This window comes from Phocoena phocoena, chromosome 8 (genome assembly GCF_963924675.1).
Source record: "Phocoena phocoena chromosome 8, mPhoPho1.1, whole genome shotgun sequence".
NCBI classification, from domain to species: Eukaryota; Metazoa; Chordata; class Mammalia; order Artiodactyla; family Phocoenidae; genus Phocoena; species Phocoena phocoena.
The window spans coordinates 15,212,960-15,238,641 of record NC_089226.1 but is presented as its reverse complement, the minus strand read 5'-3'; the positions used below and the strand labels follow the sequence as shown (position 1 = coordinate 15,238,641).

The following is a 25,682-nucleotide window of genomic DNA, read 5'->3' as shown; positions in this document are numbered from 1 at the left end:
ACAGCTTTCCCATCCACGTCCTCACGCTGCCTCCCCGGTGACAGTGTCGGTGCTGGCAGTGGAGAAGTCTGCTCTGTGGAAGAGGGGACCCCAGTGGGTCCCTTGGAAGCCTGCCCAACTCACAGGGACCAGAGTATTCCCCAAGGTCATGAAATCATGCCATTCTGCAAGTAAGCAAACTGAGGCTTAGGAAGTTTCTCTTCGGATCCACACTCCCCAGGTTCCCAGGAGCCCGCTCACCTTCTGAAAGGCTTCTTGATTGACATTCAGTCAACAATTATTCATTAAGCATCTTCTACATGCCAGGCACCGTTGTAAGCACTTTACTCGTATGACTTTTTTTTTTTTTTTTTTCTGCGGCACGCGGGCCTCTCACCGCTGTGGCCTCTCCCGTCGCGGAGCACAGGCTCCGGACGCGCAGGCTCAGCGGCCATGGCTCACGGGCCCAGCCGCTCCGCGGCACGTGGGATCCTCCCGGACCGGGGCACAAGCCCGCGTCCCCTGCATCGGCAGGCGGACTCTCAACCACTGCGCCACCCAGGAAGCCCTACTCGTATGACTTTTAATCCTCCCAACAACCCTGTGAGGGAGGTATTATTCTTATTCCAGTTCACAGATGAGGAAACTAACGCACTGAGAGATCAAAGACTTTCCCAAGACCACATGACCAGTAAGTGAGGGCTCTGGGACTCAGACTGAGGCAATCTGAGCCCGGAGTCTGATTTCTTAACCCTTAGATGGTTGTAACCACTGCAATAATAAAGAGGGGGTTTATACCTCCCTCAAACACCACCTGGCCTCCAACTTCCCTTTTCAGCTGGCCAAGAACAGGATGAATATATCCACACGCCTGTGCGCACACACACACCCCCTGGGAGGGGCCCGTGTCGGACTCAACATTTCAGACAATGCTTAGCCCGTGGGCGCGGGGACATGACTCTGGGGTTTCTGGGTACTTCCTGAGACAACCTAGTTAATCAGACACCCTCACCGTGGCAGTTTTATGGATTTTGGAACAGAAAGAGGCATAATGTAGACGTTATGGCTGACAAATGGACTTAGGAAGCTGAGAAAGATCCCTGCCAGAGAGGAGCTCAGGAATTGTCTGATTCAAGGGGCAGCGTAAGAAAACATTTAAGGATCAGTGTGAAGTAGCCCTCAGTGATGATAAGGCCAGCAGCAATACTCCTAGCCAGGGGATATGGGGCTATATGTATACGTATAGCCGATTCACTCTGTTATAAAGCAGAAACTAACACACCATTGTAAAGCAATTATACTCCAATAAAGATGTAAAAAAAAAAAAACAACTACTGCTAGCCACCATGGATTTCACTAACTACGGGCCAGGCTGGGTGCTAGACCTGTTACAGGTGTTCTCTCACTTCATCTCATGACTCTCTAGGGGATGCTATTATTATCATCCCATTGTACAGATAAGGAAATCGAGGCTCTGAAAAGTTAACTAATTTACCCAAAGTAACCCAGAGTGAAAGTATCAGAGCTGGGCCAGAGCCCGGCTTTGCCTGCCTTCAGAGCCTGGGGGTGAAACTGCCCTTTTGTACGCACCACACCGAAGACAAAAGGAATCAAACCACAAACTCTGGTTTTCCAGGCTGGGTATCCCTCCCCATCCTTTCTTCCATCCCAAACCCACACTCAATACACACTGCTGGTCTTCTCTCCCGACTGGAAATCCATCCCACCCTCCCTGCAGAGACAACCCCTGGGGACCAGGCTCCTCTCAGCTCCGGGCTCCTGGAAGGACCGCCAGCCACGGTAGCAGCAGCCTTCCTGCCCTCTGGGCCTCGGATCCTGCCAGGGCCAAGGACACGGGCTTCTCCGCAACTACAGATGGGTAGATGTAATTGATGAATTGACGGGGACTGTCCAGCCACCTGTCAGGGCTGAAGAAACAGCGGATTTATAGCAAAAGGTGAGTAGCCTCATATTCCCCCCCGCCCCCCGGTACGTGAGCTGCTGTCTTCTGGGTCTGGGGGAGCTGGCGAGGATTAGACACACCATTCATTTCAGCTTGTAGCTCTGACAGAGCACTGCCATTATGAAACATCACCCTCAGGTGTGAAACAATAGCATTTTGCACTTACTTCGGGCTCATATCTTACCATCACAAGGCACCTGTCAGCCTGGAATGCAGAAGCCTTTAAATAAATATTAATTCAGCCTCACCCCACCTGCCAAGAGAGAGGAATAAGCAAATCCATAAAGGGGAAACCGAGGCACAGATCCTCTGAAATCTCTGCCATGTGCTAAGATGAAGGTTGGCACAGGGCACCAGTGAGTGGCTGCGGTAGCGATGGGTACGGTCACCAGCCACGGAAGGGGTAGTAGCAGGGGTCTGGGGGTCTCACCCCCCACCTCACGGAGTCTGGAGAGGCTTCAATGATGGCAGCTTTCCCTCCTCAGGCTCCCATTTGAACCTTCAGAGCAGTGACAAAGCCTCAGCCAGCTCTGAGGAGCACAGAAGCATGGGACAATAGTCAGAGACCCGGGACAAGTCTGACAGTGCTACCTTCCCTCCTGGGGCTCATTCCTGACCTGCTGTGTGACCTCAGGCAACCCACTTAGCCTTTCTGAGCCTCAACGTCCTCATTCACAAAAGGGGGACCTTACCTGTCCCCCAGGGCTGCTGAGCAGGCAAAACAGAACGTGAAAGTACTTGGTTCCCCGTAATGAGGATGCAGGACTAGGAGGGATGGGATTGTTATTCGCATCCCAGCGATTCCCCGAGGGGACCGGGGAGGCGAAAGTTACTGCAAAGGGTGGCCAGGGCCCAGTCCCCCCACCCCTCTGCAGTCCTGCACCCGAGGGTGACTCCTGCACCCTTGAATGCTCTCCTCTCCCAGGTCCTTCCTGACCCGAGGCCAGGAAAGACTTGTTCCTTCAGGAGATCTTTACCCAGCATGAGCCACGTGCCCAGCAGGCCCCCAGGTGTGGTGGAAAGCATCAAAGGCCGGGGAAAACGGTCCCCACCATCCAGGAGCTTGCAAAGGAGATGGGGGCAGAAGAGGGTTAACCCACCGCCCAGGGCAGAGTTCGCAGAAGGGTTTATGGCCCTTTCTGTAATTTCATTTTGGCTCTACACCTACTCCCCTGGAGGCTCAGTGGCCTGGCTGATGGTACAGAGTTCTCAAAAGAAAGGAGGCTAACTGATTGAGCGCCTACTGTGTGCTACAAGGGCATCTCCTCACATAATCCTCACGCAGAGGTCTGAGGTGGGCTCTGTGAGTCTCATCTTACAGGTGAGGTCAGAGAGGCTCAGGGGGGGAGATTCTCCAAGATCGTACAGCCAGGAGGCCACCAGGCCAACATTCAAAGTCTGCCTGGCTCCCAAGCCAGAGTTTTTTCCAACACAAAGCTGAAGAGTTCAAAGTTTGGGACCTTATGAGGATTTGCTTTCATTTCTTCTCTGGAAGCCAGTCCACATTTGGAAAGCAAATCTTTGGACAGGAAACTTCGACTTTCCCGACTTTCCCCTAAATCTCAGCCATCCCCCAGCTCTTTCTTCCCTCCGCAGACAGAACCAGACAGACTTACAGAGAGAAGGAGAGGAGGGAGAAACACTTCATAAATAAAGAGAGAGAGATCAGATCAACAGCAAAGCTTCTTCTGGTCAAAGGGGAAATGGATTTTTAATAGAAAATGGAAGTTATGGGCTTGGTTGTGATGTGACAGACGCCCAGACTTAAACCCCTTTAATCTTCTCCGCCGGTTAACATGGAGCACCACCCTGATGCCGTGTTTCATAAAACAGGCTCCAAATGGCTGGGAGATTAGAAGCGTAGAAATAGCACAGCAATATTTTTAAACCAGAAATCGCCCCCAGGCATTTGGGCTGCCCCAGGGTCACCCCTGAAACCTAAATATCCATCGCATCAACTTGTCCGTCTGCCCTGCGCCGTCTGGCCATCGGGATTAGTTTGGCGAAGGAAACTCAACACCCACGCAGTCGACACTCAGGGGCCCCCCACCCCACCTGCCTGGGTTGGGATGGAGGTGTCTGGCCAACTGAGGCTTCCACCCAGGTGCACTTTGAATTATCCCCATGTCATCATCTCCAATCGTCGTAAATGACAACCTGAGGGGACCGAAATGTTAACGCCTCACCACCTCCACAGGGAGAAATGAGTCACTTCTTCTCTTCCTTTACAATATTTAGTCTCATTCACTGGATCTTTCATCCAGGAGCATCTGCCAGTGCTGGAGTCCCTGCCACCTGCACCCGCCCGAGAGATGGGCAAGAGCCTGCAAGGGGTATCCAGCCCTGGGCACGGGGAGCGCGGCTGGATGGTAGCAGCGGGGACAAGGGGCGGGCAGGGCTCCCCTGCAGGCCTATGAGCTCCCCGTCCTGGTCACCACTCTGTCCCCTGGGCCTAGCACAGCACTAGGCACTTAGCACAGTGGTTAAACGCCCAGACTCTGGCTCCCCAGGCTTGAATCCTTGCTCTGCCCCTTACAAGCAGCGTAGCTGCAGGCAAGATTACCTCGCCTCTCTACACCTTGGTTTCCTCATCTATAAAATGGGGGTGACTGTATCTACTTCAAGGGTTGTTAGATTGGATGAGTTCATGTGTATGACAGTTTCCGGTATATATAAGTGGCAGAGGTAATCACCTAAGTATTCATTGCTGTGGTTATAAATATTATCATGATAGCAGATAGGCGGGAAGTATCTCCCACAACAAATACCTCTCCCCGATTTTGATGATGGCAACTTCAGACAGTAGTTTTCAAACATTACTATGCATAAGAACCACCTGGAGACCTTGTTAAACATGCGCATCCTTAGATACCAGATTCACTGAGTCTGTCGTAGGGCCAGGGAACTCTGTTTCTGAGGCAGGTGGTCCTCTGTCTACAGAGTAATGCTCCATAGGATAAAGGTTTGCCATACCGGACTTCAATCCACTCTCCCAACAACAGACCATTCTCATGGGCTTGGCTGACAGAACCTCAGCACCTCATTAAGTAACTTAGTTTGGTGATCGAGTTAATGAAAGAATGGTGTGATCAATAAACAGAGCATTGCCACAGCTACACGGCTCCCGGGCCGCACACAGAGCTGTGGTTGTTTTAATGCAGATGTGAGGTTTCTCAGATTAATTTGCAAGGTTGACTACTCCACTGCATCTCCACACAAAGGTTTTCATAAAAGAGATGTATTATTATTTGTCTTCACTCTGTTCTTGTTCCATAGGTGGAAAAACCGGGTCCAGAGAGGATCAGCCAGTGGGGTCTCAGGTCAACCACCATGTCCATCCAAAACCCAGGTGAGGACCAGGGAGACGGGGTCTGGCCCCTCCATCGGAAAACCCCGTTATGGTGTGTTCACACCTTGGAGACAATCGGAGTCTCGATTCTGAGGACGGGAAGGGCCGGTCCCCCCAGACAGCATCTGAGCATTTACAGGCAACCAGAACTGGTTGTGCAGCAGGGACGAGTCCCAGACCTTCTGTCCCCAAACCTGGCACACTTGCTTTACCTCTACCCTCACCATCATCATGGCCACCATTTCTTTTCAGCACTAATTGTGTGCCAGGCGCTGTGAGAAGCCCTTTCCTTACACTACAGTGCATTTGATCCTTATGAGTACCCTCTAATGCAGCTACTGCCCAAGACCCCATTTTACAGATAAGAAAACAGGATCTTCAAGAGATCAAGTCATTTCCTAGGTGGCACAGCCAGGGCTGACAGAGCAGCATTTGAAACCCAGGCCTCCCTTACTCCGGCTGTGTTTCTCAACGGGAGCACTACATTCTACTCTCACAGAGTGTCTCCGAGCTGTGACCATCCTATAAGGTGGGTTTCTGATGAAAGAGAGCCATTTGGGGAATGACGATTCTGAATTATTTGGGACTGCCCCAGGCGTCAGACACTTCATCCCTAATCATCCCTCCCTGCCCTCCACTATATCCTCCTTACTCTAGTGAGTAAAATAACCAAAAAGTATCCCCCCAGTTTCCAAACAGCACTAAGGAAACAGTACCACCCCAATGAGAAGCACTGCTCCAGTGCCCAAGTGGTCACCTCTGTCCATCAGAAACGGGTTTTTTTTTTCTTTTTTCTTAAGATTCTTAGCGCAAACATAGTTCCTGTAACCAGCAACCAGAAACCTCTGAGATCCAGTAAAGATCAGTCATCCTTCAACCTACAAGGCCCCTCACCATCAGCTCCAGGAGAAGTTATGAGCAACAGCTGACAGTCAAACAGACCCTTTAATCTTCCAGCCCCTTCTAGACAGGGCCTGTCAAAGGAACGCCCCTTATGGCCAGAAAGGTCTTTCCTGGGAGTCGGCTCAGACAGCACAGTTGTCCCCAGAGATTCCTAGATTTAGACTGTTCACACTGGAAGGACTTAAGAGGTTATTTTGTTCAATCTCCTCCATTTACAGACGGGGAGAATGAGGCCTGGAGAGTCATTTGCCCCAGGTGCACAGCTGGCCAGCGTCCTGGCTGGGACCAGACCCCCGTCTCCACCGCTCTTGCAACTCTGGCCACTCCACTTTCAGATCCCAGCAACCCAGGCACGGAGGGCATCATGGAGAAAGGGAATGATGTCATAGGAGGGAGCATTAGAGGGACCAGGGCTGCTGGCTGCCCAGAGGAGAGGGCTCAGGTGGGCAGTTCATCTGTCTACAAATAGTCAAAGTGTCATCAGGTAGAAGAGGGTTTCACCTGGATTTATGTGGCCTAAAAGGTAGGAGCAGAGCCAGTGAGTAGAAGGTACAGGACCAAGAAAGTGGCTGACTGTAAGGGTGAGAGCTGTAATAGCTCTCTGGCCAGGAATGGCCTCCTTGAAAGGAAGGAGTTTCCAGTGGCTGGAAGTGCCGGAGCAGAGGAAGAACAACGCTGGTGGGACAGTGCAGAGGGTATCAGACAGCTGATTAGGGGACGGATTCCATGTCCCTGAAGGTGCCTTCCAACCTGGAAGATTTTGACCCATGGCTGTCACACCCCCAGAGCAGGCCCCCCACTCACCTTCTCCCCCATGGCTCTGGGAAGCCACCCTAGATACAGGGTGTCCATGACCCTGAGTCAGCTGGGTTCTCAGGGCCTGGATTCCAGTAATCGCTGTGACCTCAAACAAGGTGACCCAAGGTGGGACCCTGTGCCTACTCCCCTTCCCACAAAAAAACTGTGGAGTCCCAGCAGGGAGAACACCCTCAGGGGCGTGTCCAGAGGATTATGGACTAAACTCGCATCTAAGGACCTGGGGAGGGAGCAGAGGTAAGCTCCTCCCACTGCCCCCAGGCACTGGGGCCACAGGGAATCTGCCAAGTCTACTCCATGAAGATGTTGGCAGCCTGGCTTTGTCTCATCAGCTGTTCCCCATGTCGATGAAAAGCAAAGGCTAGGAAAATTCTCCATATGTGTGAGGCCCAGGGAGGGGGAGACAGCCACACACAGCTGTGAGACCTTCGTTGTTCCTGTATCATGAGATGACAGTAATTATACCTCATTTCAGCAGAGCATTTATAAGGCTAAAACTGATTTGCTGTGGCTTTTACATGTGTGTGTTTATATGTTGCCCTCTTCAGTTTACAAAGCATTGTCACGCGCTATACCATTGTATGGCCTTCACCCTTTTTGTGCATATGCAATAGCAATCGCTCTGGGGGACAGCCAGGACTGGGGTTATTTTGCCCATTTTGCAGATTGGGAAATAGAGGCTCATGAACTATTAGGTAATGTGCCTATATTAGAGAGCTGAGCTTTGTTTTCTAGGTCTACGGACAATGCTTCTTACACACACACGGAGTTTAATGGAGATGCAACTTGCCTTTGAATAACTGTTCTTAACGAAGACGGTGACCTTGGAAACTGCCAGTGCAAACAGCGTGTAGAGCAAGGGCATGGGGAAGTGGGGCAGGGGGTGGCTGAACGGGTGAGGGGATAGCAGCTGGATGGCAGGGGTGGTGCCCAAGGCTAATGCTGTTCGTGTGAAAGCAGCACAGGACAAACGGCCGTTAAACAGGGCACACAGGCTGCTGTGCTACAGCCCCGCGCCCCGCCACTCATGGGACCCACAGGCCACAACCTGCCATGAGCAGCAACTGACCTCTGGGTCATACGCTGCTTCCCTGGGTCATATGGCTGACTGGGTTATGGAGGGAGGAGTGGTCCAGGGATCCCCAAGGTCAGGGGCTGTCAAGGGTGTTCTCTAGACATGAAACTACCTGAAAAACAGCAAAGTCCATCCTAGCAGGGAAAGACAGAAATCCATCCAGCTACAAGGTATGGGGGCTCACCCTGTGCAGCCCATGTACATAGGTTTATGGCATTAAATCAGCTCTTACTGTGTCCAGTCATGGTAGAGATTTATCAACCAAACCCAGCCTTCCTTTGGTAGGTATGAGACTGGCCTTTGCCTCACCCTCAAATCCAAATCTGGAGCCAACCTGTGCCCTCACCTTTTCTACAACTGCCGCCAGCTGTGGCTGGGGAAAGGAAGTGTGCTGGATGCTCCCACCCCAGCCCACCCCAGGGACACCCAGGTGGCTGCATGGCCTCAGCTATCTGGCTGAGGATGGGTCCTGCAGGCTACCCAGCTGACAGGTGATAGAAGGAAGCTGTAATGTCCCCTGCCCTGGCCACCATTCAGCCTCTCTTACTGCTACAAAGTCTAAGTCAGTTGGCTTGGCCAAAACTGTGCCTCATTAGTACAACCATTCGGGACAGAAGCAGCTGCTCTGCTTTGGGGGGGAAGCAGAAAAAAGAAGAGGTCTAAGGTTTACTGAAAACGAGTTATATTCTAGGTACTTCATATGCATTATCTCCTTTAATCCCATTTCATAGCTGGAGAAAGGGAGGTTCAGAGAGGACCAAGGTCACATACTAAGTGCAGAGCCAGGATGCAAATGAAGGGTTTGCCTTGACTCCGAATATCCACTGCACCATCGAATTGCAATCTTTTTTATTTTTCTTCACAATTCTAGTATATAAAATGCTCTGGTTGGAAGAACTGGGGGAGGAGGGCTTGAAGCTCTGCCCACTGGCCCTCTCCCTCTCTCCCTCCGGCCATCCCCCGAGGCTCTACCTAACACCTTAGGGTTCCACCCCCACCTCCTTCAGAAACCTCTGTGGGCTCTGGTGGACCAGGGCTCTCCCAGATCATTAGATATGCAGAAAAACACTCTGAGAGGCCTTGGAGCTGCACCTGCCAGGGTGGGATTTGCCCAGGGCCCCGGAAATGCAGACAGAATCATTCCCGAAGCCACCCCCCCAACTGTGGGCATCCCAGCTGGCTCTCTGGGAAGCAGCAGTCCAGCTGCCCTGAACTGTGTGCTCTTCAAGCATTACTCCCAACTCTTTCTACACCCATCGTCCGACCACAGTGCCTGCCTTTCACCGCGCCCCCACCACTGCAGGTGACAGAAGGCGTCTTAACAATGGAAGAAGCAGCCGCTGGGGGCTCTTCCCCTCAGAGGCCACAACCCCCTCCCACGCTGGACACCGACAACCCAGCGGGGTGAAAGAGCATTGTGCCTCACTCGATACCCTCTTCCCATCAGTTGCTGCTTCTCCACCCACTGACCACAGCCCTAAGCATCCTCCATTCTGGGGGTGCACTCACCAGAAAACAAATGTTGGCCCTGGAGCCCCAAAGCAGGTGTGCCCCTCTCTTCTTCCTGCAGTACAAGAGGCACAACCCACACCCAAAGTTTGGTCTGCCTTCGGGTGTCTCTGCTACCGGTCACCCATCCCACCCCAGTTGCAAGGTCGGGGGCTGCCTTGCCAGAAGAAACACTCAGTGCTGAGCCCCTGTAGGCCTAGAACTCAGAGGCAAGAGAGAGGCACTACCCAAAACATCATCCTTCTCCCCGCTCTTGCCCCACCCCCATTCCACAGAAGGAAAAGCCACTGCCTGGCTGCAGCTGAGGCTGAGATCAAGAGGCGGCTACTCACAGAGGGTGAGGCTCTTGGCCTGGCTAGGTGAGCATGCAAATCGGTATGCAAATTATATGCAAATCCAGGGCCTGCCCTTGGGTTCCTGGCACCCTGTCACGTCTGCTGCCTGTGGCTCACCCCATTCGTGCACCTGGGTGCTGGTTAGAATCTACTGAGCTAGGGGCTGAGAAAGCACTTCGGAAGCTGGGGGCGTTTCCTTTTGACTGTTTCCAATGCCCCCAAGAAACACCTCCTCCAAGATCACGTGGGAGGGAAGAATCTCCCCGCTTGGTACCCATACCCCCCAAAAAAGCTCTCTGAACATCCAGCCTCCCTTCAACTCATCCACAAATAAAATCGTCCTTCACCAGGCTGAGCAGGGGACCAAGCAAGTCACAAGGGTGGAATTCCTGAAGACCCGGAGAAGGTAAGGGGGACTGGAGGTCTGCACCCCTCTGACAAAAGCCAACAGCCCATGAGGTGCCCTGTGCAGACAACCACCCTGTGCCTGGGGTGGGGGGGGGTGCGCAAGCATCGCTGGGCCAACCCCACCCTCCACCCCTGCCATTTGCTTGCCCACCTTCTCTCGATTCCTCAATCTGAGAAAAATAAGCCTATTCAGCCAGTCTACTGGAATCTGCTCAACTTAAGCGCTGCCTTTGGGTCAACTGCTTACTTGCTTTTTGTTTCTAATTGAGCTCCCCAGTCTGCTGCAGAAATATATTCAAGGCAGCTGACTTTGATGCCCAGAAATACGAAGCATCTGAAAGGTTTGTCGGGTATCAAGGCAATCCCATTCTCCCCCATGTTATCCTAGCACCCAGGGCCTCTCTGCCTACCTACCCCCTCCCCAACGTTCACTGGTCTTTCACCTCCTTCCCCTAAGTTGTGTTTGCCATTTGGAGATTTAAAAAACACATTCCCTTGAGTGCCCACCCCCCTTTTAATTAGACTCTGAACAGAGTGTTAGAGATTTTCTTAATGGCTTGTCGAAGGCTTTTAGTTTGGTCTTCTCTAGAGAGAAGAACCATGAGTCCCCATCCGAGAGGTTGGGGGGGGGAAATGAAAAAAATCAATGCACCCCATTATTTTGGCTTTTAGAAAACAGGAATTTTAGTGCCGGGGAAGCTTGCTCTTTTACACAGTAAAAATGCAATTGCAGGCAACACAGATGCTGGCACGCTGGATGGAACAACGGAGAGAGCCTCGCTGGGGTTCCTCTGGCTGCCCGAACCTGGATTTGTTTTGGCAATAATAAGGCAGTTATTGAAGACTCGACAACCGATTATTAAAACACCTTCCCAGTTTAGTTCTGGGGAATCAGTCTGAGCTCAGGCTTCATCAAAAAAAAAAAAGGTATTTTGAGAGGAATGGAAAGAACAGACGCTTAAAACACATTCAATAACTGCTTAATTCCATCCAGAGGACGCTCCATCTCATCTTGTTTTCTCCTCCCTCTCTCTCTGCCTCCTCCCCCTCCTCACAGATGGACGTACAAATTATTGCAAGAGGATATTGTTTTCTGTAACAGCCTCGAACATTCACATTTACATTTTCCTTGGTGCCGCGGGGGTGACAGGCAACGGGAGAGAAAAATACACCAAACCCCATCTTCGCTGCTCTCACCACATCAACATCCTCCCTCAGCCGCCTCCGCCACCACCACGCCACCCCAAGCAGAACAGGCCCCAGGGACCAGCCTGGCACCTAAGACCCAATTAAGGCACGAAGGAAAAGAAAGGCCTGTCTGGCAAGTCGCCCTGGCGCCCAGCGCAGATGCTGGAACCTCTGAATGGCAGGGGCGCGGGAGCTCTGCAGACCCAAAGGCCACTTAGGTGCCGCCTCACCTGGCACATCCAGCCTCCCGCAGGCCCAAGGCCAGAGCTACTTGCTTCTCCTGTTGGAGAGGATTTTGCCCCTCGGGCCGTCCTGCCGCCTTCTGGGCCTTTCTCCAACCCCATCCCCATCTGCCCCTTCCCTATCAAATAGCTTGGGCTTCATTTATTAATGGCCGGCTTCTGGAAGGGGGAGGGGAGAGTCCATCAGGTATTTGCTAGGGGGCCTCGACTCCCGGGGAATGGGCTGCTCTGGAAGAGGTCTTCGGAAAGGGGGTGGGAGGTGTGTGTGGACACGGCTGGGCAAGAGTGTGGGAGCAGCTCCAGCCTGTGCTTCCTCGCCCGACAAAATGGAAAGGGGTGGCCGGTGGAGAGGGAACTAGCCAGAGAGAAAGCTGCCTCTCCTCACCTTATGTATTTTTAATATTAATGTAATTAAAGCTGCGAGCCGAGCCAGCCTGCGGGGCGGAGGGAAGCAGGAAGAGCCTGGAGAGAGGGAGACTGCGGGTGGGGGGCCCGGGGGAACAGGAGGCAGGCTGCTTGCTCCGCGGACGGACGGGGTATAAGAGGGTGCTGTGAGGGGTCAAGGGGTTAATCAACCTAGACCAGCCTTGGTGTGTGTCACCCCGTGGACACCGTTGGGTCAGAGAAACTCAACTACTTTGTCCACGATTCAGGGGCCAGCCCTCGCCCCGCACCTCAGCAGCATCTTGGCCTTCAGTCTGGCTTTGACCGGGCGGTACTTACAAATAAAATAGGGTCACCCTCCTCCCCCAAAGCCACGAGATACTGCAGTCAGCTCCGGCAGGTTGCAGACTCCAGACCCCTGGGGCGTCGGCAAGGAAGGACCGGACCCGTCCGGGAGCGCCAACCCTCTGCTGGATTGCCCTTCCCCCATCGCCTAGGGGTCAAGAGTTGCAGCTGGGCCAGGGCACCCGCCTGGGCAAAGGGGGTTGAGGCCGTCCCCCAGGGCGCGAAGGAGAAAAGTTAGAGGGCTGCACAGGTAAAGCTGAGCTCGTAAGAGCGTGTGTGCTTCTCAGCGCAAGGGCGCCGAGTTCGGCCGCCTCATCTCCCGCCATCTGTGCGCCCGGGGGCACGTCCTCTGCGATATCCTAGAAGCCCGACAGCCGGGGGCTGCCTGATCCCGACTCGGTGCCCAGGTGATTCTGGTTGGAAATGTCTGACCGCTTCCAACCCCCAATCCCAGCTACCTCGAGGATCAGGTGCGCAGCGCTCCAGCAGCAGGTCTGGACATGCCTGACACCTGGACCCACCCTTAGCAACGCCTTCTCTCCGGGGAAAGCGACACGCGCCCACCCCCAACCCAAGATTCGTCCCCATGTCCGCTGACCAGGAGCCGAAGCGCAGACTCTCGCACCTTGGGGCGCGCTGCCCGAGGTGGCCAGGCGGCGCAGCCAAGCCGGGGCTAGTGCCCGGGGCAGTGGGGCTGGACGAAGGCGACCTTTAGGTTTGGAGAAAAACTTGCTATTATAGGGAGCCCAGGTCTCGGGACCCGCGGCTCTCCCCGTCCTGCATCCAGCCAGGGCGCGGATAAGCGCGGTGCAGTGCGATGCAGGGGGTCCGGGGCGGCGGAGGGGCGCGCGGTGGCAGAGAGGGAGTAAGCCGCGGCCCGGTTCCGCCAGCACTCCCAGGTGAACAGTCACGGCCTAAGGAACCCTCGACTCGGAGGGCACCCCGGGGTCCCAGCGCCACCCAGCCGCAGGCAGCGGGCAAGGGGCTGGGGGAAGGGTCCGGGCAGAACGGCGGCCCGGCAACGAGCGGGGAGATGAGGGGCTGTCTCACCACCTCCCCGCCGGGCGCGCCCCAAAAAGGCAGGCGCGGGTAGCTGGCGGGGCGGTCCAGGGCGGACTCTTACCTGGCCGCTCCCCGGGTGCCTGCCCCTCCCCCGCTGCGCCCCATCCGGGGCCCCGCGCCGGGGTCCGTCCCCCACCCACCCACCCCCCGCCCCGGGCACCTGGAGCCCGCCGGGCACTCCGCCTCGCCGCCAGCCTCGCGCACCGCGGCCCCGCCGCCTCCGCCGCCCTGCCGCCCGCGCGGGTCTCACCTTTGTGTAAAGAGTCCAGGAGCAGGAGGAAAGTTACCAGCCACATGCCATAAAGAGGCCCTATTCTCCGGGGAGGTGGTCCTGTGGCCGGCCGTGCGGCAGCGCCTCTCCCCCGCTCAGCGCGCTCCCAGCCGCCCGCACTCCGCGCCCCGCTCTCTCTGCTCCTCAGCCCAGCGCTCGGCGGCGGCGGCGGCGGCGGCGGCTCCTCCCTCCTCGGCTCCCTGGCTCCTGTCATCCGCGGGGCTGGGCTAGGCGCCGCTCTCCCCGCCCCCCCGCCCCCCCCCCTCCGCGGCACCCCGGCCGGGGAGCGCCGCGCGAGCCCCGAGCCCACACGGCCCCCAGCCCCACAAGCCCAGGCACAGGGGCGGCGGGGGCCCGGACCGTACGGCCCGGACCAGTGTTCGCCGTCTGAGAGGCGAGGGGTCCCCGCTACCCACCGGCTCCGAGCCTGCGGTCGCACACAGGCGTGTGTCATACATGTGCCAAGAGACCGCCCTGCTCGAGCCAAGGGCGCCCCGTGTCTCCTGGCCCAGTCACCTGGGGCCAAGGCAGCCTGCCTCTTTCCGACTCAGTTTACCCCCTGGGATGGGGGAGCATGGATGCTGGGAGTAAAAGCGAGACTGAAACCGTTTGGTGCCGACCCGGGTTACTCCCCACCTCCAAGCTGAAAGCTGCCTGCCCTTCCAAGCCCCAGTTGCCTGTGCAAGCCTGCCTCGTGGGAAGCCCCGCTGAAGCCCGCCACCCCACCACTCTGCGGGGATTCTCCTCACACTGGGCACATTGTGATTACTCAGACATTATTGTCAATAAATAGTTTAGTGTCAGCTGTATCTCGTGTACCTTCCTCCTTCATCCTCACCTGTCCCCCCCTACCCCACAGCTTTGTCACTAAGCGGAAGTTGGTTTATTCCTTACGCCAATCTGCATAAAGTCGTCATAGCATTGGATAGGGCTGGAGTGAGGTATCTTCTCAGCTACAAAATGAATGTTGAGCACCTGCTGTGTGCCGGGCAGCAGGTTAGGCACGGGGGCCCGAGGCGTTTACTCTTTAAAATATGTTAAAATATACATGATATAAAATGGACCATTTTAACTGTATTTAAGTGCACTCTTCAGTGGCATTTAGTACAACATTCTCAGTGCTGTGCAACCATCACCACTATCCATTTCCAGAACTTTTCATCATCCAAACAGAAACTCTGTACCCATTAAACAATAACTCCCTATTCCCCAGCTCCTGGTAACCACTAATTTACTTTTCTGTCTCTCTGAATTTGCCTCTTTGGGGTACTTCACTTAAGTGGAATCATACTATATTTGTCCTTTTGTGTCTGGCCTCTTTCACTTAGCATAATGTCTTCAACGTTCATCCATGTTGTCACATGTCAGAATTGTATTCCTTTTCATAGCTGAGTAATACCCATTGTATGTATCGACCACATTTTGTTTATTCATTTGTCAGTGGACACTTGGGTTGCTTCCACCTTTTGGTGATCGTGAATAATGCTGCCATGAACATGGGTGTACAAGTATCTCTTCGAGACCCTGCTTTCAACTCTGGGGAGTGGTAATTGCTGGATCATATGGTAATTCTATTTTTAACTTTTTGAGGAACTGCCAGGTGCATTTACTTTTTTTGTATAGTACTTTCAGAGTTTAAAGGGCTCTCACCTGCAATTGCTCCGTGTAATCCTCAAAATATCCTTTGAAGCTTTATCACTCCCCATTAACACAGGTGAGACAAGCGAGGCTTCGCGTGTTCAAGGTTGCCCAGTTTGTATCACAAGCAAGACCGGAACCCAGGTCTCCAGACTCCAGGGCAGCACCGCTTGCTCTGCACGGTGCTGCCTGCCCTCGTGGCCCAGCTGCGTGATGTGAAGTCACCACTCCGAAGTGGATGCTTTTTCACTAGGTGTTCTGCCCTCTGTGAACACAGGCTCAGAACAGAGACATGGGGCAGACTGCAACAGGTGTTTGAGATGACCCAGCCCAGCCCTCCGCTTTACAGATGAGGAAGATGAGGCCCTGAGCGGGGAGACGATGGACCTGCCTGGGGTCAGGCAGGCAGCGACAGAGCCCAGCCGTCTCCAGTCTTCTAGCTGATCGCTTCCCTCACCACCGCCAGCCTACTGGGCTCATTCTTCCGTCCTGTTCCTCCCCTTCTAAAGGAGATGGTTGCTGAGAGGAATCCAGTTATTTTAAACTAAGCCTATTGACCCAGGGCACCTGGTCAGGCCATGCCTAAAATAAGCTGCTAAGTCAGGATGAAAGGGGCTGCTGTCTGTTGGGAGGAGACGGGCCCTGAATGCGCCTGGGGGTGTCAGCACAGCTGCTCGAGCCCCACATGCTGGAAGGAGAGAGGGGGACCCTCCGCTCTCCATTTACCTGAAGTACCTCCTCTATCCTAAGTGTCCCTTTTATGCTGGTTACACCTGAGGGCCTTTCAGGGAGCACAACGCTGTGTAGAGAGTCAGGTGTTACCCGAAGGGTGAGGTCATTCACTGTCTCCTGAAGAGGCCAAGTGGATGTGGGGAGCAGGGGTGGGCAGGTGAGGCGGGCAGACTCGGGACTCTCTCTAGCACAAGGAGGCTCTCTCTGTATATAATGTCACGGTTAAGAGCACGACTTCAGAGCCAGAGATTAGATCTCAGCCCAACTCTGCCGTTTACTAGCTGTGCAGTCTTGGGGAATTAATGTGTGCCGACCCCCGTTCCCTCGCCTGTAAAGTGGGGACAGCCACAGCACCTGCCTCGGAGACCTGTTGTGAGGATTAAATAAGACAAGCCCCATGGCTAGCACGCAGTAAGCACAGTAAATGTATATATCACTAATGTTATCGGCTTTTGCTCAGAGGACCTTGAACTACACGGGGTGGTGGAGGGAATAGCTCAATGGGAGGGGATGTTGGGATGACATCCTGCAGTCCCTATGGCAACAAGGCCAGAATTCAGGAGTTGGGAATCCAGGAAGAGGCCCAAGAAACACGGGAAAAAGGTGTGCTTGAGGCTGGAAGGGTATAGAGTGACTGTCAGCGAGGAAAGGACCTGAAAACAGACAGTCCACATGCTTTTTGTATTTTCCACTTCCTAGGTTTTGTTCCTGCTTAGTATTTAGGAAAATAACTTTGCAAGTGACAGTCTGGCTCAGATGTGTTCCGAAGTCCCCTCTTAACCGGAGTTGTACTTGGGGAGCTATGGCAGAGTCAGCAACAATCACAGCAAGGGAACTCCAGGGAAGAGAGTGGGATGCTTGTTTCACCCACGCCCACTCCAAACCCTGATGCTCTCCTCCCACGGCTGACATTTTGGAGGGGCCAATTTTTTATTCTGATAAAAGGGACAATTCCTTCAAAGTCCCAACTTGGATGGAAGCCCTCACACCCACACACAAATATATGCACACCAATGTGAGAACAAACACAGTTGCCCAGGCAAACATCCATGTGTACAGGTAAACATAAATACTTAATGACAGGCACACCTGTGCTCAGATGCAGTTTGAATACAATCCAAAAATCCTGCATTGACACCTTTGCATATGCCCTAATACATTTGTTTAAAGCCTCAAATTTGTGGGATTCATTTCCAGCAGGGACACACTGCTCATTTAAAAAGTGATTAATTAATTTCAATAATTTGTTACATCAGAATGCTGGGTGATGATGTAGCTGGCGTGTGTGTGTGTTACCAATGCCAGGTGAAGCGGCTATATGAAGACACTGGAAGGTGAACCCTTTCCAATTCAGGTTAATCATGGATATTTGGGGGGTATTATTTTGCCATGTTACATTAGGACTAGAGCCATCATGAGAAACAACAGATGTTTTCATTGTTTAACTCAAACAACAGCTTACATATTTTGGATAATTTTCTTCAAAAACAAAGGCACATAATTATTTTAGCAAAGGCTTCTTATTGCTCTGAAATGCTGTAACAACTTCAGCATAAATATGGTTTTCATAAAAGGAATCCATACTGAACGGGGTCAATGGTAACAACTTGACATTTGGGGTTATATAGCGAATTTGGGATTGACGTTTTTAGTACTAATTCATTGATGGGAGGAGAAAAAAACAAATAAGGGTTTCCCCACCTTTTTTTCCAATTTGTAATTGATTTTAATGTTATATGAACAGTCCTGGACTATGATTCAGAAATCCTCGGTTCTCGTCTCATTTTTGCCACCTTAGCCAGCTGTGGGATCTTGGACAAGTCACTTTATCTTTCTGGGCCTCAGTTTCCTCACCTATGCACATTCTCTAATGCAGGCAAAGAGGCAGAAATACGTATTTTCACGCACTGATACTCAGAAGCAAACAAAAAACACACAAAATAAACAGTTTTTGCTCCAAATGCATGCACGTCTATCTAAAATACTTCCGTCTTCTTGAGACGAGGTGAATCGTTGCAATTAATAGGCTATGGTGCCTATATAAAAAGGTGGCACGTGTCATTAAATTACCCGGGCATTCCTTAAACCAAAATTCTGTATGCTTAGCTCCGAGGATGTCTAGGTACATTTTGCCACTTACCCTCTCAACATTTTGGATTCTAGTATCATGGTCCTAAGCTCACGGAACAAAGGGCCCCAATCCCTGAGGCTCCTCCCCGACAGATGGCGTCTCTGGGGTTCCATGGCCCTTGTTCAAGCCACTGTCTCAGGAGGGTTGGTCGGGGGCTGCAGAAGCCCCCTCAATAATCATGGCCTCTCTTCCGCAGTCCCCTCTCTGCTCCCAACTCTGAAACTGGCTGAGAAGCCAACCCAGAGAGGTTCCATGAAGCCGGAATTCTGTACAGCTGAAGCTCATTGCCAGGTCTCTCTCAGGGGTGGCGGCGGGGGAGGTGGGCGGAATCTAAACTAAGAGAGAAAGAAAAACAGGAAAATTCCATAAGTGGGAGCTCACTTTGTTGGCTTCCCGGGTTATCCTGCAGTTCTTCTGACCCGCGAGGCGCTCACAAATGTGTTCACCACATTGTATTGAAGCCTCTTCTCTCCTGGAAAGCCTGGATGCTATGTTTTTCACTCCTTTCTCGAGTACCCAGTGCCCCTTCTCTACCTGCGTAAGCCTCCTTGTGCAGCAAGGCCTGGTCAGGCACCCCCAGCTTTCCCGGGCCAGCATGGACCAGCCCTCCTCTGGTCTCTACCTGCCGCAGACATCTTCTTGGCCCGTGACGCTCATCCCTTCATCCTGCATTGTGGCTGCTTACGCGCACATCTGACTTGTCTCCTCTTCCAAACACTAGGTTCCAAGCCCTTTCGGTTTGTACCTGCGGAGCCTAGCCTGATACCTGCTCACACGAGGGGGCACTCAGTGCCGATTGAATGACTAGACAAGCTCATTCTTACAGGGTTGCAAATACCCGATTACAACTGCACAGGTCATGCCTTCCAGAGGCATGTGCTTTAACTGGGATTAAAGCCTTAAGCTTTGCCCTTCTCATATGAGAGTTTCTGGCCTGGAAGGGTTGAGTCCCGGAGCTGCAGGAACGCTGACCCTAAAGCTGGAGTCTCAGCAGATGCCCGCTCAGCCGGCATCACCGTCATCTTCCTCAGGACTTTTGGGATCCAAAGGCTTCACATTTTCTTTCATTTCAGATCCTCGTCCAAAACAGAAAGATCAGGCCAGAAGTGCTTTGTTCATTGTACAGATGAAGAAACTGAAACTCTAAGAGGTTTGTGATGTGCCCAGAGGCAGATCTACCATGAAACTAAGACAACTTATGCTCCAGGGTCCTGTAGGGCCCCAGTAATAAGTTCACATAGTCAGATGGTATTGGTAATTTGGTAGAATACCACAGTTGATCTGCAATCAGTCATGGCTTCCCTTCTTTTCTGCTCTGATGTGCATTTGGGGTCTGGTGTGCATTTGGATCTGACTCAGGATCCCCCAAATGAGTGAGTGGTGGATCCATTCGATTTGGGATCGGTGAGATATACTTATGCGTACAGAATGGTTAGCACTACTGTGTAGCCATCCCAGTGTAGGGAATGGCTGCAGGAATGCGACCACCCATCGGGCCAATTCACTTGGCTTTGTGACACGAAGTTGCAGGGCCCAAGTTGTATCACAGCATGATTATGGCCTGAGGTGCCTGCACTAGAGATGTGTGTCTTGGAAGAGAAACCAGGTTGGAAATGTATGGAGCCAGGAGCTGGTGTGTAAAATTGTGAGCAGAAGAAATGTTAAAAAAAATTTTTTTTAAGGCATTATAGAGGTGTGTCAGGCAGTGAGTTCCCACAAATATTGTTATTTGTCCAGATTGTGTGATATCTGTGGTATTTGTCAGTTTTTTCAGAATTTGTAATTTGTGGCAATTTCTTTTTAGCATCCTAAATATTCACGTTTGTACCTCATTTTGTGTTTATAGTTGTGGATTGTTTTCCTTAAGGAGGTCCCTTCGAATGGTCTAAGCTTCAGGTCCTACAAAACCTGAGTCCATCCCAGGGACTTGTCCTGGGTCAGACCATGGACGCTGAGCTGGGCCAAGAACCAGGTTTTCTGGATTCTGGTCCAGGGTTCTTCCCACCACAGTCCCTTGCCTCAGAGTGTCACACAATGTGTAATTTATGTGCTTGTACAGTACTGCACACACAGAGGACGCTTAAAAATGCCACAGCCCCCTGAAGAGATTGTCCTCCATAGTGAAGGGGAGGTCAAGGTCCGGCCCATGGAATCGGCCCTGATTTGGATGCTCAAAGCCCTCTTCCTAGGAAATCTGGTCACTTCAGTCCACAAACCAGAGGATCTCAGGGGTGGAAGACGGCTTAGAGTCCACCTCTACACCCTGTCTGTGGGACAACGCCCCTCACATCACTGGGACGGAGGTACCAGCATGAAGGACTGAGATGCTCCTAAAAGCCCAGGGGTTGTAGAAGACACCAGGAAGCCCCTCCAGCCACGCTGAGCAGAGAATGTCCACCTGCGGGGGGCAAAGCCACAGAGCCAGAGTGCCACAGTGGCGGGTGGAATGCTGTTTGGGATTGCCAAGGGAATGGGGGACACTGTGTGGGAACGGTGGAGGGGGGGGTACCAGCCCAACAGCCATAGACTCAGTGAGGAGGCCGGCTGGTGCCTTAGGGCCCATCTGACCGGCCCCATCTCACACCCCCCAGCTCTCTCCACCCCACCAGATAGGTGCTCACAGTCCCTGGTTAAATGCTGCCAGGGACGAGGGGCTCCCTACCCACACAGAAGTTCATCCTAATTTGACTCTCCGTGATCTTTACGAAGCCCAATCTGCCTCAGCCCGCTGGAGTTCACGGGACCCGCCAGATGACGGCTTTTCAAATATCTTAGAACAGCCACCATAGCGCCGCCCTCCTACAAGCCTTCCTTTTGCCAGGCTAAATATCGCAGTTCTGTCAACCTCTCCTTTTCCAACATAATTTCCAGACCCTTCCCTCTCCTGGTTTCCCCTTTTGCACATATTTAACTTTAACAACGTCTCTCTTAAAAGCAGAATGGCCCCAACACTCCAGATGAGATCTGAACAGCTCTGAGAACAGGAACTGTCACCCTCTTGATAGGTATTCGACTTTCTCTGTGGCTCAATATTTGATTGGCTTTTGGGGGCCAACGCGCAAATAAAGCTGGGCCTCTTTCCCATGAACTGCTGCTGACCTGTGACCCTGAGGTGGATTCTTGGGGACAGGGTCAGGGTGGGATGCACGACTAGACACATTGCTTGTTGACCGCTGGGAGAGGAAATGCTGCCTGGGTCAAATGGTATCACTTACACACACCGGCTAAGACTCTCAACGACCCCTGAAGTCCTAGCTCAGCCCCAGTGAGGGGGGCAGACTCAGCTGAGAATGCAGGCACGAAGGGAGGCCCAATTTCAGACCACGTGGCATGAAAGCGTAGCATCTCTACCACACGCGATCGTACTTAAACCCAGCTGAAAAGGCAAAAAGATCTTACACTGCATTTCCCCAGAGTTTCATGAGAAGGAAATAGGTGATATGCAAAAAGTGAGTTCTGGTCAAATAGGTTTGGAAAACACTGGAATAACCAGAGGTAAATAGGTTTCTTTTACTGTAAGGACATCCCAGAACCTTTAAAACACTATTGGGTGTTATGGATACAGTGGGAGGTATTTGGGAAGGTTTCCCACTTTTCCTGGTCTGAAACCTCTGTCCTTTCACTGGCCGCTGCCCACCCTCAACTCAGAGGAAGCACATGTTGTCGGTTTATTTACACTTTCAGCAAGTTTGTGCCCGGCCCCTATGCAAGGAGCTCCCAGCATCCCTGGAAACTCTAAGGCAGGTCCCTGCCCTGGAAAGCTTGTGCTCAGCGGGGAAGGAGACGTATAGAGGACAGCATGCGGAGGTCTGTATGCTGAGCCTAAAGGTCAGAGTGGGAAGGGGGCTGGCGGCCATCTACTGGGAGCACCCTGTGTCACAGAGGAGGAAACGGTGGCCATGCAGCTGAAGAACATCCAGGCCACACAGCCTGAAGGTCAGTGGCAGCACCTGGATGCATGGTTCCCGAATCCCAGGCCTGCACTCCGTCTACCGTGACATTCATGGCCCAGGTCGTGTTGTCCTCTGTCTCCGGCCCATCGACTGGGTAGCCCTGCCCACCACTCCATCCACAGTAGCCACAGGATTGGGTTAAAAGACTTTTAAGATCCCACCTAGGGCTGAGATTCAATTAGTCTGTGAAGACAGCTGCTTAAGCTCAGAGAAAGGAGTGGTTAGGAAAAACCAAGGTAGGATGTGAGTGGGCCTGGGTGATGGGAAGAGCCTGAAGAGTCAAAGCTGGATGGAAAGGGATGTACCAGGTGATGGGAGAGGGGCCTCCCTGTGGGGGGTTTCATGAACCTGGCTCTGTGGTGTGTGTGTGCCCATCTGAGATACCCACGCACCTGGCACGAGATGGTTCAGGGCTGTGTCTTCCAAGACTCATGGTTAGAACCTTGGAGCTGATCGAAATGGCCAATTGTTTGTCTGAACCAGCCAAAGTAGCTTTTTCTTTTGGCAAATTATAACCAGAGCCACGGACTCCTAATAATGATTTTTAGCATTGAACCCTGCTGTGGTCCAGCACTATGCTAAGTACTGTAGATGCATAATCTCAGTTAACCCTCCGAACAACCTATAAGGCTGGCATAATTATTATCACCCCCATTTTACAGATAGTGAAACTGAGACACGGGGACATTAACACATCTAGTAAGCGTCAAATGCCCAAGCCTTGAGCAGGGCTGGGTGGTCTGACCGCAGAGATTTCTTTCTCTTTACTGCTGTCGGTGGTGGTTGGTAGTATCTCTGCTGTCACATTTTCAGAAAGGTTTTAATACGGAAAATTTTCAAACATATCACAAGTAGAGAGAAGAGTATAACGAACTGCCATGCACCCATCCTCTAGGGCCAGCAATTGTTGACTCGTGGCAATCTTGTCTTATCTGTATTCCCCGACCACCCTCCCTTCCCATCACCAAGGATTTCTGTAAGCAAATCTCATGCATTATATAAATCCATTCGTAGATCTTTTAGTGTGCATCTCTAAAAGATAAGGCTGAATTCTTACTGTCAATCACTACACTTTATGCCATCCTGACTGAGAAGTAGCTTAGACCAGGCACACCGCCCTCAACTCCCAACACACATGTGCTGGGTTTCACTGCCCAAAACAGCCGAGCTCATGGCAGTCTGGCCAGCCTCCCTGAGCCTCCTCAGAGAGTCTTACTGCAGCTGAAGCCCCTGCCATCAGTCTAGCTTGTCTGGAGCTGGGGAACACCAAGTCTTCTGCCTGGTGGGGTTGCTACCACAAGGACAACAGTTCGGACGAGCCTGGACCTGGCCCCCCAACTCTGGCCACACCCCTAATCCCAGTTCCTAACTCAGGGTGATTTAGCATGCTCTCTTCTGCCTAGGAGAGAACGGCTCCCCACTCTGCTCAGTCTAAGAGCAAGAGGTAGGGAGGAGATGGAGCTGAACAAAGCACTTGGAGTCAGAGGTTCACTGTGCCTCCCATGAACTCACTTTTCTCATCTGTAAAATGGGAACATAACACCTACCTCATACGGTGGCTGTGAATGCCCAAGGAGACAAGTTTTCCCCACTGTGGTTGGGCTACCAGAGGTTGCAGTACCAGACCTGGCCAGTAGGTGTCGCCCAAAGACTAGCACCTGTAACCTTGGGGAGGGGCGGGGTGAAGCGGGGCGGCAGCTGCTTCATTGAGAGGATTATCTTTGCATATTTGCACCTGGGGGAAGTGGAAGAAAGTTCAGCCTGTGGGATTTCTCCTTAGAAAAGTCAGGTCTGGGGACTTCCCTGGTGGTCCAGTAGTAAAGAACCCGCCTTCCAACGCAGGGGATGCGGGTTCAATCCCTGGTCGGGGAATTAAACCCTGCATGCCGCAGGTCAACTAAGCCCGCGTGCCACAACTACTGAGCCCACGCGTCTCACCTAGAGCCCGCGTGGCGCAAACTACAGAGCACACGCACTCTGGACCTCGCGCGCCACAACTGGAGAGGAAAAAAACCCGCATGCCACAACTAGAGAGAAGCCTGTGCACCGCAACGAAAGATCCCGCACACCGCAACTAAGACCTGACACAGCCACAAAAGAAAGAAAGAAAGGTCTGTCTCTACCCGGAGTTAAAAAGTGGAACTGTGCAGCCTTCAAAGCATGCTCACAGGAAGACCCCACAGCAAGACAGGCATCAATGCCTCCATTTTACAGATGAGGAAATCGAGGCTGCAAGAAGCAAGTGACTTGCTAAAGGTTGAGCAGCCACTAAATGCAGAGCTCGGACTCCAGCTCAAGTCTTCTGCTTCCATGTTCTAGCACCCTGCTGAGGCACGTCCTCAGAAGCCAAGCCTTTGAGGGGACCTGGGACTGGCTGGAAAAAGTGTAAAAGGTACGGGTGCTCCCGAAGCCCCTGGCCTGTGATATGCTGTCCTCTGAGAGCATCTCCGCTCTCTGGGGCTCAGATTCCACTGTTCAGCAAAGGACTGAACTAGATCAATGGTTCCCAAATTCAACTAATCAAATGCACATACGCGCGCACACGCACACACGCTCACTCACAATGGGGACAGGGAGACAGAGAGAAGATTCGAGATCCAGAAGCAGGGATCTGTATTCTACATATCCCAGGTAATTTGAAGGTAAGCAGCTCAGCATGGGTCGTCGGACGGGCATTTGGGAAACGCCAGACTAGAAGATCTTCTATGGGTTTATGTTCTGTAGTTTCATAAACAATTTCCGCTCAAGCTTGTCAAAATACCTAACACAGTGACCAGCACATACTTGATATTTAAATATTCAACATATATTTTGCTGAAGTATACTGAAAAGCATGCAATCAAACACCCAACCCAATAAAAACCTTGGTTGACATTGCTTCATCCCACTGTGCAAACTCTTCTACACTGTTGGTGGGAATGTAGATTGGTGCAGCCACTATGGAAATTCCTTTAAAAATTAAAACTAGAATTGCATATGATCCAGCAATCCCATTCCTGGGCATATATCCAGAAAAGATGAAAACTCTAATTCAAAAAGATACATGATGCTAACACATATATATGGAATTTAAGGGAAAAAAATGTCATGAAGAACCTAGGGGTAAGATAGGAATAAAGACGCAGACCTACTGGAGAACGGACTTGAGGATATGGGGAGGGGGAAGGGTGAGTTTTGACAGGGTGAGAGAGAGTCATGGACATATACACACTAACAAACGTAGTAAGGTAGATAGCTGGGGGGAAGCAGCCGCAAGGCACAGGGATATTAGCTCGGTGCTTTGTGACAGCCTGGAAGGGTGGGATGGGGAGAGTGGGAGGGAGGGAGACGCAAGAGGGAAGACATATGGGAACATATGTATATGTATAGCTGATTCACTTTGTTGTAAAGCAGAAACTA

The 25,682-nt window shown here is 52.3% G+C and overlaps 1 protein-coding gene across 1 annotated transcript in view; it reads right to left on the bottom strand.

Annotated features, from left to right (window-relative positions):
* The window catches only part of DSCAML1 (DS cell adhesion molecule like 1), a 341,918-nt gene extending 327,875 nt beyond the window's left edge, over positions 1-14,043 (bottom strand). The window contains exon 1 of the mRNA XM_065881447.1: positions 13,809-14,043. Coding sequence (XP_065737519.1) covers positions 13,809-14,043 — 235 coding nt within the window. The remainder of the gene's footprint in view (positions 1-13,808) is intronic.
* Between the last annotated feature and the right edge of the window lie 11,639 nt (positions 14,044-25,682).